Source organism: Buceros rhinoceros, unplaced genomic scaffold (genome assembly GCF_000710305.1).
Source record: "Buceros rhinoceros silvestris isolate BGI_N320 unplaced genomic scaffold, ASM71030v1 scaffold11325, whole genome shotgun sequence".
NCBI lineage: Eukaryota > Metazoa > Chordata > Aves > Bucerotiformes > Bucerotidae > Buceros > Buceros rhinoceros.
Window position 1 is genome coordinate 122,771 of NW_010413510.1, and position 18,780 is coordinate 141,550.

General features: G+C 48.5%; 1 protein-coding gene across 1 annotated transcript in view; it reads left to right on the forward strand.

The window, feature by feature from the left end:
* The window catches only part of LOC104494003 (collagen alpha-1(V) chain), a gene marked incomplete at its 5' end in the record, with an annotated part of 114,653 nt that overhangs the window by 87,293 nt on the left and 8,580 nt on the right, over positions 1–18,780 (forward strand). The window contains 27 exons of the mRNA XM_010136778.1: positions 21–74; positions 3,509–3,562; positions 5,051–5,158; positions 5,335–5,424; positions 5,517–5,570; positions 6,206–6,313; positions 8,012–8,119; positions 8,732–8,785; positions 9,382–9,435; positions 9,597–9,704; positions 9,799–9,852; positions 9,940–10,047; positions 10,184–10,237; positions 10,618–10,725; positions 11,812–11,865; positions 12,229–12,282; positions 12,736–12,789; positions 13,217–13,270; positions 13,741–13,848; positions 14,288–14,341; positions 14,429–14,482; positions 15,204–15,311; positions 15,785–15,838; positions 16,498–16,533; positions 17,305–17,358; positions 17,676–17,934; positions 18,331–18,443. Coding sequence (XP_010135080.1) covers positions 21–74; positions 3,509–3,562; positions 5,051–5,158; positions 5,335–5,424; positions 5,517–5,570; positions 6,206–6,313; positions 8,012–8,119; positions 8,732–8,785; positions 9,382–9,435; positions 9,597–9,704; positions 9,799–9,852; positions 9,940–10,047; positions 10,184–10,237; positions 10,618–10,725; positions 11,812–11,865; positions 12,229–12,282; positions 12,736–12,789; positions 13,217–13,270; positions 13,741–13,848; positions 14,288–14,341; positions 14,429–14,482; positions 15,204–15,311; positions 15,785–15,838; positions 16,498–16,533; positions 17,305–17,358; positions 17,676–17,934; positions 18,331–18,443 — 2,172 coding nt within the window. The remainder of the gene's footprint in view (positions 1–20; positions 75–3,508; positions 3,563–5,050; positions 5,159–5,334; positions 5,425–5,516; positions 5,571–6,205; positions 6,314–8,011; positions 8,120–8,731; positions 8,786–9,381; positions 9,436–9,596; positions 9,705–9,798; positions 9,853–9,939; positions 10,048–10,183; positions 10,238–10,617; positions 10,726–11,811; positions 11,866–12,228; positions 12,283–12,735; positions 12,790–13,216; positions 13,271–13,740; positions 13,849–14,287; positions 14,342–14,428; positions 14,483–15,203; positions 15,312–15,784; positions 15,839–16,497; positions 16,534–17,304; positions 17,359–17,675; positions 17,935–18,330; positions 18,444–18,780) is intronic.

The following is an 18,780-nucleotide window of genomic DNA, read 5'->3' on the forward strand; positions in this document are numbered from 1 at the left end:
ACTCTGGTTTTCTGCTGTAGGGTCCTCCTGGGAAGGATGGATTGCCTGGTCACCCCGGACAGAGAGGAGAAACTGTAAGTAGCCAAATATCATGGACAGATCGTTAGTCCTGAGTCTCGTCTTGCCAGTTGGTTTTTCTAAACCCTTCTGTGCAGCTGGGGAAATGTGGCCACACATTTGGTTTCCCTGGAGGGCTGTCTCTCTCCCGCTGCATGGGATGGTCTAGGGGAGGCAACCCTCTTCTGAGCAAGACATGGGTCTAATGATGATGCATGTGAAAGTTGAGCACCACTCCTCTCTCTGTCCCTTTAGTAGATTGTGGAGGTCAACATGTGCATCATGCACGGAGAAAATGGGAATGGAGAGATGTAGCGATGCTGATGACCAGCATCAGAGGCAGTTTGGGTTTCTGCCATGACGGGTGCTGCAGAGGCAGCTCCTCACAAGGTCAGAGGATGTTGGCTGAGGTTGAGTCTGGTCAGCACCAGCACTTGGTGTGGCACTTGCTTCCATGAGGTGGAGAAGCAGCTGGGGGTGATTCTGTGCAGCCCCTGCAGCAGGGTTCTGTACTCCAAGGACTCGCTGAAGTGCTCATCTCTTTGGCCTCTCCAGGGGAAGGCTGTGCCTCGTCTCTTTGAAGTGTGATGCGTAATCTCTGCTTTCTTTCCCCTCTGTCCTTGGGAGATGTGCAGGCTTTGTGTCTCTCTGTTCCAGAGGCATAAGTGTAGGGCCACGATAGCAGGAATTATTCGTGCAAGACAGGCTCCTTCCTTCGCGCCCAGCTGACTTAGGTTAGGGACAGTTTTATGTCCTCTGGAACCTGCAGTGGGGAGCAATAAACACTTCTTACTTCTTGGTGCATCATGCAGCCAACACCAAGAACTGTTGTGCAGCAGAGAAGAGTTACAGCCCAGTTTTGGCAGTGCTTGTTTGGAGGGGAAGGCAATTCCTGGCGAAGAGGAGGGGTGCAATGGTTTTGCTCTAGTTTTTCTGTCCGCAGCAGTAACTGTAGCACACTGTGTATCAGCTGCTACTTTAGCACCTGTGTAAGAAGAGCATCTCTGCTTGATGCTGCCTTTTAGTCAGAGCTATGCACAAGGGCTCACCAAGTTTTGTTTGAGCCCCCTCCAGCAATAATCCCTTGCTGCAAGCCAGGGAGCAGCTGTTCCCGTACCTTGCTGTGTCATGCGTTTACTGCTTTGTCCATCGTAAAAGGTTTTGTTGCACAGCCGTAGTTATTGTTCCTCACCAGAGGAGAACAATGAGGCATGTGGAAGGTAGGAGACACCCTGGCTGTCGTGCGTCTCTGGTGGGCTCTTTTCTGCACCTTTTTTTTTGCTTGAAGGATACCCTAAGCAGAAACGATCCTTCTGCTGGGTTCTCCTCTGCATGCAGCTGTTAGCGTCTTTGTTCAGTGTTTTGGGGGATGTTTATTCTTTCTCCTCGGCTGTTTACACTCCAGCTCACTCGCTGTTGTTGCCTCTTCCCAATGCTGCATGCTGCATGTCAGCAGGTAGACTCCTTGTTCTTGTGTTTATTTTACAGGAATAAAAAAAAAAACCCAACAACTTCCTCTACTCAGCTTTGCATTTTTCTCCCTGGCCTTTTCTAGCAAATGAGCATTAAAAAGGCTTTGCGCATTTTGCATTTTTCCCCTGCAACTTATAACACGACGATTTAATTAACTCGCCTGGCATTTGCTGCGCAAGGCAATGCAAATATGGCTCAGCGCAACACCAGGTATTTATTTACACTCCATAAAACTGACTTTAAGGCAATGGTTGTGGTATTTTTGAACATGCAATCCTTGGGTCAGGATTAACTTAAAGGTGAAAGAAGAGTTTTCACCTGGCTGTGACATTTAGTCTTCCTTCATTATCTGTAACATCCAGGACACCTACATTCCAGTTGGAAAAATTAGTAAATAGTTTGCATCTGCTCTTACCAACTTTTTGAGACTGGAATAAAGCATCGAACCCCCAGGTCTGCATGAATTTGAATGGCAAACGGGCTTTCAGTTGTTTTGGGTCTGGAAGTACTCCCTCATCGCTTTCTTCAGTCATTGCAGCAGCAGCTTGCCTATCACGGGCACATCCTTCCCCCAGACAAACCCCCTGTTAACCTGTGCCCTGAACAAGTTTGCAAAGATCCCTTTCCCCCGTGTCCTTTTGGGGTGCAGACCCAGGTAGAAGTAGTCCCTTTTTAGTCTCCCTCTCCTTACACAGTGACCAAGAGTGAGGAGAGGAGCACAAACCCAAATTAAATCATATTCCCACATCAGTAGCCTTGTCCATACACTCTGTGCCTTCATGCAAGAAAACCTAGACTGGAAATCGGTGTGTCAGATACTCCCCTGTATTTCCCTTGTCATGCAGTAGCAAATGGGCGTGCTGAAGGATGCTGAAATATTTGACTGTATCAGATTTACGAAGACTGGATCTAAAATACCCATGAAAAATTCTAAAAGCTCTGTGCCCAAGGCTCAAGCGGGATAAAGGAACCCCCTTTCTTCAGATTAATAAGGAAAGTCCTGCACAGAAATGGCTGAGATATTCTTCTACGATTAGAGTTTAAATTGTACATCCGTTTCACCAGGATGTTTTGCCGTTTCCCCATCAATGGCAGGATATTTTTTGTGATCTGCAGACAGCTCCAATAACATTGAGGAGGATTTTTTAGCATGACACATTACTGTTGGCTTGGGATTTATCTGATCCTTCTTTGTGGCAATGAGAAAATAGCCTCTGTGCCCTAAATGATGTTTCTCAAGCTTGTCAGCATGCTGTAGTAAGAATGATAATTAATGTGCTTTTTAAAGACTGGCTTAGGAGAGCTTAACAATTGGAGTGGTGAGAGTTCGTTATTGTTGCTCTTCAAAACATCCTAATAAGTAGCTGTCATGGCGACTGCGCTGCTCGTCAACATTTGGGGAGGAACGCGTTTGTGATTTCTTTCAACAGATGTTGATGAAGGAAATAAGGCTTCGCTCAGCCCCCAAGGCTGGTGAGCTGTGGGCTTCAGCAGAGCTGGAGCTTGATGCTGCTGCTGCCAAAAGTGCAAGACTGTCACCCAGCCTCTGAGCACCTGGGAGCTAAGCCTAAACCAGTACGAGACTGGGGAGCAAGAGGAGGGAAATGGCTTTTAAGAATTGCTCAGCATGAGGAAGCTCACACTGGGTTTTTAATAGTCCTTTCCTCTACAGGTTTTATGAGTGCAGCTGATTTTTTTACATCTGTGGCCAGTCCTTCAGCCAAGCCATGCCAGCTCCATCAAAACCAGAGCTGAGCTTTGAGAATCCCTTTTTCTTCCTCTGTTTCACCCCTGTATAAACATACATAGACATATTTTTCCACCTGCTGTTTGAATTCTTGTTTCTTTTGCCTTTGGGTGTCCACTCGTTCGTGGTCGGTAGTTCCAGAAGAGGAGCAGCAGTCGGGTGGCAGTCTCCCTTGCTGGAGAACTTCTTGGCTGAAGGGTCATCTCTCTCTTATTTCTCTTTCTCTGACAGGGTTTCCAAGGCAAGACTGGCCCTCCAGGACCCCCCGGTGTCGTAGGCCCTCAGGTAAGAAACAAATGCTCATGCTTGCAGCAGCTCATCCTCACTGGTTGGGCATGAGGGGCTATCACAGCTCTGGGGGCTCACCTGAAGCTGAACCACAGGTTGCACAGCACAGACACAGACTCCTCTTCCGGGGGGTAAAGTCATGTCGAAGCAAGTGTGATGGCTTTGAAATTGCTGGCCAGGTGTGAAATACCCCAGTGAGCCCCAGCACACCTCGTCAAGGTATTAGGATGGCAATTAGACAATGTGCTGAAGGCTCTGTAAATAAGGTGGCGGCTGTGAATTTAACTATTCTGGTGTAAAATGGGTGTAGGGTGAGAGCGAGACCAGCCACACACAACCTGACCAAAAGACCTTTAGAGCCGGGGAGTTAAATGTGGTCTCATGGGGCCGTGCAGCTGCTGGGGCGTTGAGGGCAGCGTAAGCATGGTGCAAGAGAGCGCCCTTACATCTGGCCGTGAAGAAATACATCCCTCTTTCACGTAAAGTGCTGCAGATTCTGTCAGAGCTGGGCTGTTTTCTTTCAGCCATAACGAACTCAGTGCAATCTGGAGATAGTAACTGCACAACAGCCATCTGGACCCCTTAAGTACGGGGACGCAAAGCCCGTGGATCAGTCTGTAGGCAGAGTCCTGGACTGAGAAGGGATGGCTTTGGGCTGAGTCTTTCCTGGACTGCTGGGGAGGTTGCTTTTTGATTGGAAAGTAATTAATTTGTCCTCTTTAATGATAACATAAAGTCCCTGGTGGGTAAATTCCCAGATTAGGGGCAATCCTCTGACTGCATCTGTCTTCTCAAGTGCAAATAAGGTTCTGTGGCAATTTTATTTGGTTCTGCTGTGCGCAGTTAGCATGGTTGGTGGTTGCTGAGCGATCGCAGCGTTATCGTTCTGCTTATGCTAAGTGGCACCCTGTGGCGTGACGTGAATTACAGATGCTGTCCCAGTGGACACCGGCGTGCAGGGACGTTATAGTCTTGTGCAGATGGCTTTTGTCCTGCTCCAAAATGGGCCACTGGGGAACCCGCACTGGGCCTTATGTTACGCTCGTCACCATTAGTGCCTGGGTACGGCGCAGAGGCAGTCAGTAATTGCCGTGTAGCACAAGCCTAATCCATTATTTATGCCCCATATAAGGAAGAGTGAGTGTGATTGTAGAGTACTTAGGAAGTTTTCAATTAAAAAAAAACCCCAAAACTAAGCATAATAGTTATAGTAATAATATCTCATTTATGTGAATGCTTTCTCTCCAGAGGCCCCTAGTGCCTCTAGTCTGTCAAGGGCAGTGTTGCCACTTCCAAAACAAGGTCCCTTTAGATGCCAAAGGATGCGTCTCTGCAGGGATTCCTGGTGGCACTGCAGGGGACAGCCAAGGGAAGGAGCATCTGCCATCCCGTTGCAACCTAAAGGACTAAACTGCCCTGCACCTCTTCCTTCATTGTCTGCTCTGCTGATACCCAACACTTCCTCCCCAATCTCTGTTTCTTCAGGGTCCAACTGGCGAGACTGGGCCAATGGGTGAGCGGGGACATCCAGGCCCTCCAGGTCCCCCAGGTGAACAAGGTCTTCCTGGCCTCACTGGAAAAGAAGGGACCAAGGTAGGGACCAGCAGCCTCCTGAATTTGCGCTCTTTGCCAGCCTGGATGTCTGCATCTCTCCCAGAGATGGAGAGATGTGATGTTTCACAGCATCTCATCATGACTTGAGCATGGAGAGAGGAGCTGGGTTTCTATGGAGTCTGCAGATCCTCAGCTATTTATCACTGTCATTGCAGGGGGACCCTGGCCCCGCCGGCCTCCCAGGAAAGGATGGTCCCCCCGGCTTGCGAGGCTTCCCTGGAGAGAGAGGTCTCCCTGGCCCCATTGTGAGTAGAGGCTGCTTGGTCCATCCAGTGGGGAGGATGCCCAGGCATTGCAGCACCCACCTCCCAAAATGACTTTGTTTTCCTCCCTCCAGGGTTCTCCAGGGCTGAAAGGCAACGAAGGTCCCCCAGGCCCCCCAGGTCCAGCAGTGAGTATCCTTGCCCTTACGGGCACCACCTAATGCATTTACAAGCTTGGCAAACCAAAACAGTGGGTTAGTCACAGCTCAGTGCTTTGTCCATTGCTTCCTTTGCACCAACGAACGACTTGCTGGGTGTTGCTTTATCTTACAAGACACACATATAATAGCTCAGTCACTTTGTGGTGTCAGCTGTGAACAAGCAGAGGGAACTGAAGGGATTCAGGACATTGAGAATTTTGCTTCTAAGTCACCTGCTTTGCCCTCTGAAAGTTGTCCCCACCTGAGATTCTTGCTTAGTGCTGCCTTCCTGGAAGAAAATATTCGTCATCCAAGCCTCCCTGCCACATTAGCCGTGAAGTGGCTCATGTTCTTGTTCCAAGCTGATAATGTGCCCCCAGGAATGGAGCTCCCTTCCCCATCCAGAGGAGAACCCAGCCCTTCCAAGGGTTTCAAATAAAAAGAGCTCCACAGAACCCCTTAAAGCTGATTGTTACCAAGCCTTCACATGGCAGTCACTCTGTCAAATGTGCTCGCTTACTAACGATGCGCTTGCAGCATCTTGCTGCTGGATTTCTTTCTCTCTGTCTGTAGATGAAGCTCGATACTCCAGTTAATGCTTGCTTGCTTCTTTCTCTGAACAGGGCTCTCCTGGTGAGCGTGGTCCTGCGGGATCAGCTGGCCCCATCGGCTTGCCAGGGCGACCTGGCCCCCAGGGACCTCCAGGACCTGCAGGTGAAAAGGGAGCCCCAGTAAGTACCAGTGTAAAGATGAATAGCTGTGGGTCAAATAGAAACGTGTACAGTAGGAAGCTGAGCATGGAGATGTTCCCTGGGGTGGAGGTGTAAAATAGTGGTGTTTTTTTTAAAAAAAGGAAGGAGTTCTATTAGAGAGGAATCTTCTCATCTTGAGCACAGCCAACCACTGAACGTTAGCTGTGGAACTGCCCCGGTTGCGACACCTGTACTATCAACAAGTGAATGTGATCCCAGGGACCGAAATGTCTTCAGGCAGTGAGGAGGGATGAGGAGCGAGCAGGTGAAATGACAGCCTGTGTCACCTTCTAGTGACAAACAGCCAAAGGATAGGCCTCTGGGCAGAGAAGTGAGCCAACCCCATCACCACAATGGCAGCAGCAATTTCCACTGAGCCCAAACAATTCCTTACCCTCACTCCACCCCAGCTGAGGGACCCACACGAAGGGGCTCGTTTCAGCTCCGTTTCCTGGGATGCTGCATGCTGCCGCAGCACCACTGCTCACAGGCATCCCGCGGGCGCCCGTGGAAAGAGCTGCTCTCAGCAGGAGCCCGGGCGGAGCGTGGCTGAGCCCTGCCATATGGTCGCTCTCCTGAGCGTTCACCAACCAGCCCGCGCAAACTCGCACGTCTTTCACTCCCCAGGCACGCGCGTGAAATGTCGCGTGCGGGCAGGAGAGAGTGGGCTGGGAGGGCTATTTCTGTCCCTGAAGAGCACAGCACTGTGACAGTCCCGAGGAGGAAGGCTGTGCCTCTAATTCATGCCCAAAAGGGTTTGCAAAGCCTCTTGGCTTGCCTGCCTCAGAGCTCAGCTTCAGACCCAGCAAATGAGTAAATGCTGGTATCGGTGATTCCAGACTGCACGAGGACACTTACGGTGATTGATTGATGTTACCAGAAGTGTTTATCAGCCGCTGTATCCCACATTTGCTGGCTTATTAGAAACTCCAGCAGCTAGTCCAGGGGCAAAAATTTCCTGGTGAATCAGCTTTATGAACATCTGTCCTGCCAAGTACCTACAAGATGTATCAGTGGATAGATGAATAGGCAATTTATGTGGCATCTAATTATTCAGAATAGAGCTCCCAGGATTCCGATGTGATTAAATTATGTACGAGGAACTGAAGAATTTTCGCTGTTCTGTTGCTATAAACAAACAAATTTGATTGAAGGCTCCAGGTCTGAGGAATATGAGTAGTTGTTCATGCAGGAGATGGCTTCAGTCACTTCAGGTGTTTTCCTTTGTCCGGAAGCTCAGGAGGGAGCTCAGGACCTCCTGAAAAACCCTATTAGTTGGGGATCAGGCAGGGAGTGCTGGGGCAGCCAGGACCAGCGGCAGTAAAAACTGGCTTGTGGGAATAAAAATCAGTTGGGATCTTGTTTATCATCCAGCGGTAGATAGCAGAAGGTTCAGATTAAATCTGATTACATTGTATAGTAGTGAAATTGCAGCTGTGATTGGATATTCGCTGTTTAGCTGTATTTGTTCTTTCTTTATCTTTCAAGATAGAGATTTTGTGTTGTCTCAGTCAGCGAGCACAGAGAGCCTGATGAAATATCAGCTGGAAACTGCTTTGCTCTACATGCCCATATAGTCAGGGGTCATTAGCTGTATAAAATGTTAATGGGTTGTAATGGGTTGATTGGAGGGTGGAGGAGAGCTCTGTGTGACCTACGCACATATTCTGCTTTCAGGGCGAGAAGGGTCCTCAAGGACCAGCCGGCCGGGATGGCATCCAGGGCCCGGTGGGACTGCCAGGTCCAGCAGGTCCTGTCGGCCCCCCTGGAGAGGATGGAGACAAGGTGGGAACAGCTTCTGCTCTGCAGGGTCATTCTGGGAAGGAGCTGGGCAGCGTGCCCCACTGCCACCGCACTGCTTCTACCAAATTGGGTTGGATGTACTGGTTGTAACACAAGGATGTTTTATGGTGCTCACAATCCCACAAGACCACCAGTGTGATCTGGGGAGCAGCGGGCAAACTGGGCTGGGCGCACTCCGCCAGCCAAACCGCTCATGGAACTCCAGTTAGCCTCCCCCAAAGCCCGTAGCAGGTGGCCTGCCCACGGGCGCCTGGCCTTTCCAAATTAATTATCTTTCCCTGCTCTCTCATTAAGCCCCTCTGGACTGAAGGAATCTTAGAAAACATTAGCTGAGTCGAATCACTCATCACTGCTAACAAGGTCTGTAGAATGATGCTTCTTGCATCATGTGGCAGCCAAGGAAAGTTGTAGGACATTAAAAGGGTTTGGTTACACCTGGAGGGGCCAAATCTCTGACCTTTTCAGAATATTCTGAGGTATTTCTGTGGGAATTGGCATTGGGATGAGGATGCAGACCCACACAGCTATGGTTTGAATATTGAGGTATGGAAGTGGTCACCACGTGAACTAACTGTGCCCCTTTGTACTTGACAGGGCGAGATCGGGGAGCCTGGCCAGAAGGGCAGCAAGGGTGACAAAGGGGAGCAGGTGAGTGGGGTGGACATTGGCATAGCTGCTTCCTTGGAGGAACGCGGAGATGTGTGACTTGCTGGAAACGGAAAACTATGATTTTAATTTCTTTCTATCTTTGCTTCATCAAATCCCCACATGATGTAAAAACAGAATGGGTGTCTGAAGTGTGAGCCTCCAGCTCTCAGGAACAGACTGAGGCGTTTCCATGTCACCCATGTACTGTGTAAATATCTGTGAAGCAGGAGCAGCCCTTGCTGTTGAAGTTGGGTGCTGGGCTGTAGTTCCTTTTCTAGTTGCTTGCAGCACATTGAAGCACCTTTATGTGCTGCTTAGAACCTGAGAAAGATAAATTACACATAAGTACCTAGACTGAACTGAATGGTGTGATGTTGTTTTGCTGGAGCAAAAATGCATTTAGAGGTGTCTGCTGTGCCACTGGCACCAGGACTGAGGGATGCTGGTGTGTCTGGGGAGACTTGACCCTGTCCTCCTCCTCTCTTTTGGTAATTAATACGTTTCATGGAGGTTGTGCTGAAGGACATCACCTTTTCCATGTGAGGTTTTTTTTACACTGTGACCCTAATGGTGACATTGCACTTGTTTCACGACAGGGTCCACCAGGTCCTACTGGCCCACAGGGTCCCATTGGTCAGCCTGGTCCAGCTGTGAGTATTGTTTCCTGTTAGCAGAAATCCTCTTTCTTACCATAAAATCCCCTGGGAAGCACTGCTGATGCCCCACACGTGAGCAGAGCATTGGTGGTGGGGATGAAGCTTTGCCTCTACCTTACGTCTTTGCTAAGCTGTGTTAGATTCTCTCCTCATAGGGCGCCGATGGAGAGCCAGGTCCCAGAGGACAGCAAGGCCTCTTTGGTCAGAAAGGTGACGAAGGACCTCGAGGTTTCCCTGGTCCCCCTGGCCCAGTGGGCTTGCAGGTAATTTGCAGCGTCAAGGAAGTGCTGTGTGTAATGAGAGCTGGGTCTCCACCTCAGATATTCACAGCTAAAACTCATCCCTCCACCTCCCCAGGGCTTGCCTGGACCACCTGGTGAGAAAGGAGAGACAGGTGATGTCGGGCAAATGGTAAGATGCTTTCATACTTCTTTTTTCATCACTGACCTAGACATTGCTCCAAGAAACATGTCTTAAATTTTCTCCCCTTTCTCTCAGGGCCCACCAGGTCCACCTGGACCCAGAGGTCCATCTGGACCGCCAGGAGCAGATGGTCCACAGGGTCCTCCTGGGGGAATAGGAAATCCTGGAGCAGTAGGAGAGAAGGTAAAGCATCCAGAGAAACCTGACTGAAGCCCACAGGAGTTTGCTAGAGCACTCACACAGGGGCTTTGCTACATCAGCAGATATCTCGATGCCTGCAGAAATAGAACTGTGATCACCCTCTTTTTCTCCTCTGCAGGGTGAACCTGGTGAATCTGGTGAGCCTGGTCTTCCCGGCGAGGTTGGCCTCCCGGTAAGTACGCTACAAGGTGGCCCGTGCTTTGATGGAGAAGAGCGTTTCTTCTGTGCTGTCCCCTGAGGAGCTGGTTGAAGGGGTGTCAGAGAAGCGTGGATGTGGCTGGGGCTGCAGGGACTGAACCAGCCATGTCCTTGGTTTGGGTATTGCACGACACATCACCATCATACGGGGTATTTATAGTAGAAAGTTTAGTCACCAAATACGGGCTACCCACGGCTGAACAACATGAGCACCATTTAGTCTTTGTGGGAAGGGACTGCTAAATCATGTCCTTGTGTTGTGAGATACAAATAGAGCTTCGTTCTCAGAATTGATTAGAGGATAATTAGTAAGTTGTTCTCCTGAATAATAGAAACACTCTCTTTTCTTTACAGGGTCCTAAAGGTGAACGAGGTGAAAAGGGTGAAGCAGGTCCCTCTGGTGCTGCTGGCCCACCTGGCCCCAAAGGTCCACCAGGTGATGACGGTCCCAAAGGCAGCCCTGTAAGTACCCCTCCTGTCCAAGCAGTGCTTGCTTGTCTTGCCCAGCAGAGATTTCTGCATGAAAAGATGTTTTCCAGAGATATTTGTGGAAATTCTGTATAGTTTACTAGCCAGAGAATTGTTCCTTTAATGATATGTGATATTGGTCCCCTTCTTCAGGGTGCTAATGAGGAAAGGACCCTGCTGTACTGTACCTTCCAGCAATACTTGAATTATTAGTCCTTTTTGCAGGCTAGCAGGAAACTCACCCCTGCGGAGAGGGCCCACAATAGGTTTACTTTGCTCTTGAGCTTATGTATTGCCAAGGTCCTCTGCACCAGAGCGAAGCTTCCAAAATAGCGTGGAGGAGATTGATATGACTTTGGGAGTTGTACCTCTAGGGTCAGGTCCCTGCTGATGCTAACTGCTGTAGCTCTGTCGAAGCCAGCAGAGCTATACTGATTTATACCAGACAATAATGGTGCAGTATTTATCTTGCTGGCTTTTTTGATGCTTGCTGGCTGAAGAAATTTATTATGCGATAAGCAAAGATGGCATGAAACAGCAGAGGAGGCAGGGGAGTTAGTCATCTCTCTCAACAGATGGGTTTGGGATGTCGCGTTATTGGTTGAAGACTATTGTCGGAGTGCTGGTCTCCGACTCATTTGAAGTACACAATAGACATTGAATGGAGAAGAATGGTGAAATGTTACAGTCATTAAATGCTTTGAGAAGATCTTCATGTGAAAAATGTTCTGCATCATGGAGAATGCAAAATCTTCTAATCTGCGCGTTCCCCAAAGCTGCAAGGATTTTGCTGTCACATTTGTCCAATGTGTTTTGAAAAACTTGGTGATGCTCTCGGTGTTGCCTCTGGAGCTTTGCATAGTCTGGATACAGAGCTGAGCTGGTGGCTGTGTCAGGGTGAAATCAGTGAAGGCACAAAGATGGGATGTGATCTGGGACTGTGTTTGAGGGTTAGGGAGCTGGGGTTTCACTTCCGAGACCAACTCCCCATGTTGTTGTTGGGGTGACAGGCACTAGTGTTCTGCAGTTCTCCAGGTGTGACGTCTCTGACTTGAGGATATGCTGCTTCTCTCTTTGCAGGGTCCAGTTGGTTTCCCTGGTGATCCTGGTCCTCCTGGAGAGCCTGGTCCAGCTGTAAGTGTTTGTCTCACGGGAGGGCAGTTAGGTTTCCTCCTGTGGGTTCAGAGCAACGTGACTCTGTGCTGTTCATTTGCCAGCAGCTCCTCTGGCATTTGCTCTTTCTTTGCTTGGGAGAGAGAAGGAAGTCACACCATAAGACTGTCTGACCATGCCACAGTCCTTGGGGCCATAGCTGTATGAACGCTGCTGCCCACAGTATTTGACACAAGACATTCGCTGCTGCTCAACAGGAGATGGGAAGGGATGGTGCCCGGTGGCATGAAGACTGGCTGAAGCACATCTGCTGCTGCTAACACTCTGCTCAACTCTATTCATACCCTAAATACTCCTGCTTGTTTGTTTCTTCTTCCTTTTTAGGGTCAAGATGGTCCCCCTGGTGACAAAGGTGATGATGGTGAACCTGGACAGACTGTGAGTAACTGGATAGACGAGATCTGTTCCCCATCAGTCCCCACAGTTTCTCTGTGCAAGTCCAAGGACTTCTAACACAGGACACACAGCATCTAATCCCTGCCTGCTTCTGCTGCGCTGGTCTCCTGCCGCCTGTCCCTGCTGTCCGTGTCAGCCTGGCTGCTGCCATCCACCCAGGCTGCTCAGCAACGCATCCCGAAAGCAAAAATTAGCTTACGGATAAACAAAATCCAGCCTTTCATTTTATCTTTGCTGAGCCTTATGGTATTGCATGGTGGGAAGGGATAAAACGAGCTACCACCTGCACCCCGAGGAGGTGTTGGGAGTTGTACTGTCTGCCCACGCCGTGGCTTAGCACCAACTCTGGATCTTGACTCGAGTTTTACATGTTTGCTTCTCCTTGCCGCGCCTCGTGGTGCAGTTATGGCTTGTTCTCCTCCCCCCTCCATCTAGGGTTCCCCTGGTCCCACGGGAGAGCCAGGCCCCTCTGGACCCCCAGGAAAAAGGGTAAGCTGATTCTTTAGGAGTATTTTTCCAAATGTGTTTATACTGACTTTTTAAAACTAATGTTCCTACTAAGTCTAGGGTAAATGTAAAGCAATAACATGTAAAATAAATAATAATTTTTAAAACATTGATGCACCACCCGCAGCCCTTGGAAATTGATGGGAAGTCATCAACAGGATCCTGTGGAATTTTTTTTGAGGTTTTAACACTCTAAAGAATTTACAAGTATGAGGTGCTTCCACTCTTCCTGCCTTGCTGGCAGAGCCTGGAGATTCATTTAGCAAGAAGCTAATTTAAAAATCTTTTCAGAGATATTTGTCTCCATTTTGTCGCCTTCCCTGGGGCGGTAGCATCATTTTGCTAATTCCAATAGACCGTTTCAGATCAGTGTAATCTGTGTTTCGCATCTGGTTTGTGCTTTCTCTAGGGCCCTCCTGGTCCAGCTGGTCCCGAAGGGAGGCAAGGAGAGAAAGGAGCCAAGGTAAGAGCTGAAATGGGTTTCACTTCTGCTACGTCCTTTGTGTGCCCGAAGGATCACCCTCTGTGACTTTGCTGTGGTTTACAACAAATCAGCCTGAATTTGGGGGCAGTGGCCTCAAATCTAAGCTTATGTGTCATCTTTTGATAAACTCTATGGAGATAATTAGAGCTTGGTAAGGTCATGAGAATGTTTTTCTTGTTTTGAAATGACAAAGTGATGTATTTGGCAGTTTAATGTGTGGTAAATAATACAATGTGCACAGCTCTGTGTCCTTTTCCAGGGCAAACGCAGCATTATTGGTCCATTATCATTTTGGTAGGAGTAGGGGGGGAATGTAGATGGGATCACAAACTCTAGATCCGATCGTTGCAGCAGGAAAGCTGGTGGCAGAGGATGTCCTCTGCTAGCTCATTTGAGAAGATGGTTTGATGCCCCAGTGCAAATTAAACCATGCTGCCTCTTGCATCTAGGGCGAAGCTGGTTTGGAAGGACCTCCTGGGAAGACTGGCCCCATTGGTCCCCAAGGTGCTCCAGGGAAGCCTGGCCCCGATGGTCTTCGAGGGATACCTGGTCCAGTCGTGAGTATTGCCAAACTGAGCAAAGGCTGAGAAAGCTTCTGGCCAGGGTTGTTGCTGGTGCTTTGCTGTAACCCATCTGCCTTGGAAGGTGCCTTTCTCCAGTGAAAAGTTCTGTCTATGCTTACATGCCTGGAAGCAGATAATAAATATTTAATGGAAATAATATAATGGTGAATATCATCTCCCAGCATGTTTTATTTGAGTCTTGGATCTGCTCACCCACTCTCCACGGGTGAGAATTTCCATGGCCTCCCAAGTCCCTTCTCCAGAAGAGATTTGAGCATGAAAGGAACGTCAGTCCTTTTGCCATCACCATCTGTGAGAAGCCAGGGCAAACGTTCCCTGGCACAGGGACCAGATAAGGAGGGGTGAATGATGGGAATACTCCCAGCTGGGAGCACTGCTGTCATGAATTTGAAGAAATTGTACTGTTTTACAGGGCGAACAAGGTCTCCCAGGATCCCCTGGCCCAGATGGTCCTCCAGGCCCAATGGTATGTCCAGATCATCAAATTCCACAAGTCTGTAAAATGGGTGGATGCATTTTACATTAATTCATTCTCTGTCTTTGTTTCTCACAGGGCCCACCGGGTTTGCCTGGTCTTAAAGGAGACTCTGGTCCGAAAGGGGAGAAGGTGAGAATGGCACACGCAATCTCGCTGTGTGACCTGATGCTCGTGTCTGGGTGAGGGGGGGAAATGTCATTGTAGAGGGGTCCTGCAGCCGGCAGGACAGGGCTGAGGAGTGCCACCAGCCCCACGTGCTCTGTCTCTCATGCTCTAGAAGCATTGACCATATCTTTAGAGCAGAAATGGAAAGTTGTGAGTGTTCCCCAAACAATGAAGTGGGTTATGTTGTGGGTGAGTGTGTGCCACTGCACATTTGGATCTAAGACCAAGTTTCCCATCCCTGTGTCACCAGCACTGATGATAAGGTGACACGGAGGAGCTGAATCTTGCTGCATTCTCCTACGTCAGCCCTTGCAGTCCGCAACAGCTTGAATTGTTGATGCTGCCTGAACACAGGAGCTTTAGCAGAGACCATGGGGAGGTGCACACCCCCGCCTGCTCTAGGGCAGGATTCTCAGTCTTGCAGAAATTTATGTGATATGTGTTAGCACACGAAATGAGCAGGCACTGCAGTCCAGCAGTTCTCCTTCTGTATTGGTAGCATCTTCTGTTGCAAAAAAATGAGTTCTTTGCTCTGCTATGCCACTTCCAGGTGTCAGGAATAGCTACAAACTCTTGTCTCCTTGCTTAGATATCTGGATTTGTATCTAGAAATGTCTTGGAGTAGCTTTGGCGTTTGGTTACCTCTGGTGAGAGATCATGCTCAATATCTGCTGTTTTCCCCTAGGGCCATCCAGGTTTAATTGGTCTTATTGGACCTCCGGGAGAGCAGGGAGAAAAGGGTGACAGAGGACTCCCAGGCCCCCAGGGCTCAGCAGGACCCAAAGGAGAGCAGGTAAATGTTCCATAAGACCTTAATCAAATGTGCTTTTGAGGTGTAGGGTTGGCAGACTTTGAGCAAGTATGGCATGGCAGAGATGGTCAACCCTGGGAGGAGACTCTTGCGAATTTTTTAGTAATATTTTCTGTATTAATATAGTTTATCTACACGTGAAATACAGAGATACACCAAAATGACCCACTTTAGTGGAAAGCAAATCCTCAAGAGTTGTATGAAAAGAGTTCAATAGACTTGGAGGGATGGTAACATGAAATATGCATCTGGAGGACTGATTCTTAAAACTGTGTGCCTAAACGAGATGTGAGATTCCCTGGTTACGTTCTTGTCTAGATCATGCATGCACTTAAAAAACTAGTTCAAGCTTCAGATTTGAAAGGAGTCCTCCAAAACTGGGTGGTCATCAGTGAGCAGATGTAGTTGTGATAGGCCAGCATGGCTGCTTGCAAATCAGTGCTTTTATTTTTCAGGGTATCACAGGTCCTTCTGGACCAATCGGACCTCCAGGGCCACCAGGATTACCGGTATGTGACAAGTAATTATCTTTTAATTCCTTGGGAGCGACATGGTACTTCTGGAATCATGTTGGAGCTCCCAGATATACCCTGCACAGTCCTCCTGGCCTGACCAAGTATGATGGGAATGGCATTTCTCCAGCTGAGCCTATTAAAAGCACTGGAATGAGTTACAGCAGTACTGGGGGGTGATGCGTGAGCTGAGATGTTCACAGAGGTGCAGGGGGATTAGCCTACCCCACTTCTCTCCCCCTTTCTTTTGGATTGTTTACAATCACATGGTGATTTTTTTTGTACTTTTTGCTATTTGTATTTTTGATTCACTGGATGCCCAAATGCTGCAGGCTGCACCCTTGGGAGACCAGCATCTGGTGTTGGTGGGTGTCCTTAGCAGAGAGCCAGGATCAGCCCTGGGCTGCGGTGATCACGCAGCACCTTCTCCAGTCCCCATCCGGGCAGGAGCATGGAGCTCTGACACATGTTGGACTGACACAAATGCTTTTTGTATGTTGGCAGAAAAAGGCAAAATTCAAGTGGATGTGAAAAGTGGAAACAGTGATTTTAAAAACCCACCTTGTGTAACACTGCTCTGCTTCTCTCTATGGAAAGACCTGTGACTCCTCTGCTAGGAAACCTCCTGACTCCTGTCTGTATTTTCCTCTCTGCAGGGTCCACCTGGTCCCAAAGGTGCTAAAGGATCATCAGTGAGTATAGACGTTGTTAAATGGAGAGGCTGAGGAGCTCTGGCTAAGTGCATAACCTGCTGCGCCTCCTCCGCGTCGGTGGCGTCGAGGCAATTAGCCAAAGACGACTGTAGCAGCACAGCCTTTTCAGGCTGTCTGAGCCCGGGAATGATAATTGGGGAAGGTTTCTCTTGCACACACTGTACTGCGCTGAACATCAGTGCAGCAAAGATCACAAAGAGGAATCCAGTGCGCAGTCCTTAGGAGAGAACCTGCCGCTGTAAAGCGGAGGATGTTAAAAATAGCCTGTGAAGCGGGAGGTGGCGAGCTGAAACGCGAAGAACTCGCTGAGAAACGCGACGCTGAAGCAAGCTTCATGTTACAGATCTGTGCAGGCAGCTAAAAATTCCTTTTGGACAACTTCTTTTTCTCATCCGGAATTCAATGTTTTATTAATTTTAAGATTTTATTTGAGGTATCTCAAATCACTGAATTGATTTTGAGAGTTAACATTTTCCTGCTTGGTAAGATCCTAACTTTTCCGTAGGAAGCCTGAGCAAAATGTGACTGGTTAACTCCAAGTGTCCAATCTTTTCTTTTGCCTAGGCTTCGAAAATAACCAAAATAAGCATTTTACTTGGGGGAGGTGCAAGGAGACTCCTCCTGTGTGTCTGAAGGAAATAAAGTTTTTGCCACAAGAGACTTAAAAGAAATAACATTTGGGATGAGATACCAGTGACAAGTGTTTTTTCCTGAGTGATTCATTTGTTTTCTCTTTGATTTTCCACCCAGGGTCCAACAGGTCCAAAGGGTGAATCGGGTCTTCCTGGACCCCCAGGGCCTCCGGTAAGTAGAACCATTACCTGAGATTCAGATTTAATGGGCAAGCAAAAGATTTCTGGACGAAGACTGAGCATATCAGGAATCTAGCAGTGGGCTGACATCTCTTAGAGATGCTGGGGAGGAAGGCAGGATATGAAGGGAGAAGCTACTGATGGGAAGATAGAAAGAGAAGATGGACCCAGTGGCCAAGCCTCGGTGGCCAGGGTTTTTATCAGTGCCGCCACGGATGTTTCATGTGTAGCGTGTAGCACTTTGGCCATCTCTCTCCTGTGTCTTCCCCACTGCAATGAGAAGTTGTATCATCTTTCCCCACCAATCAGGGTCCTCCTGGAGAAGTCATCCAGCCGCTGCCCATCCAGTCTGCCAAGAGGACCAGGCGAAATATTGACGCCAGCCAACTGGTGGACGATGGAAATGCTGACAATTACATGGACTACGCAGACGGCATGGAGGAAATCTTTGGCTCTCTGAATTCCTTGAAACTGGAAATTGAGCAAATGAAGCATCCACTGGGCACTCAACATAATCCAGCACGTACCTGCAAGGACCTGCAGCTTTGTCACCCCGATTTCCCAGACGGTGTGTGCCGGGACAGAGCGGGTGTGGGGAAAACACTGCGGGTTTCTCAGCCTCGTGCAGGGAAGGAAGTGATCTGGGGAGTCCTGGTTCCCCATGAAGAACGTGGCTGACAAAAAAAGATGTATGTGGAGAGAAGTTGGCCTAGATGGTCGTTGTAGGTACCTTCCAACAGAAATATTCTATTCTAAGAATGAGGATATGAGGTGAAAAATAGCTATTCCTGTAAAGTGCCACAGTATTATGTGGAATTGGAACATAACCAGTTTTTAAAGAAACGCCTATAAATAGTAGCGTATGACAGAGATGAAACATCTGTGGGGAGATGCTGAAGTGCCCATCATCCTTCCTGCAGAGCGCTGATTCTTTCCTCCCTTCTCTTCCCTCTCGTGCATCCAGGTGAATACTGGGTTGATCCCAACCAAGGATGTTCCAGGGACTCTTTCAAAGTTTACTGTAATTTCACGGCTGGTGGAGAGACTTGCATCTTCCCCGATAAGAAATCTGAAGGAGTAAGTCCACCCAACATTTTTTTCTCCCCTATATCATGGTGATAGGAGATTGTTTCCTAATATGTATATTCATAGACAGTCAATTTCTGTAGAGCTGAAGAACAGCAAGGAAGGATTAAAGATCCAGAACTTTGTTACACAATATTGGGCTTCAAAATTAATAAGGAATATGTTAACGAAGAGAATTTCTTTGAGTAAGTCAGATTTAAACTGTGGCTTGGGAGATAGCTCTTTGAATTTCCCAGGCATAATAAATGCTAAAACCTTTTTTTTTTTTTTTACTTTGTTTTACAAAGGCAGAAGTATGTGTTGGCGCAGGAACTGCATCTCCCCGCGA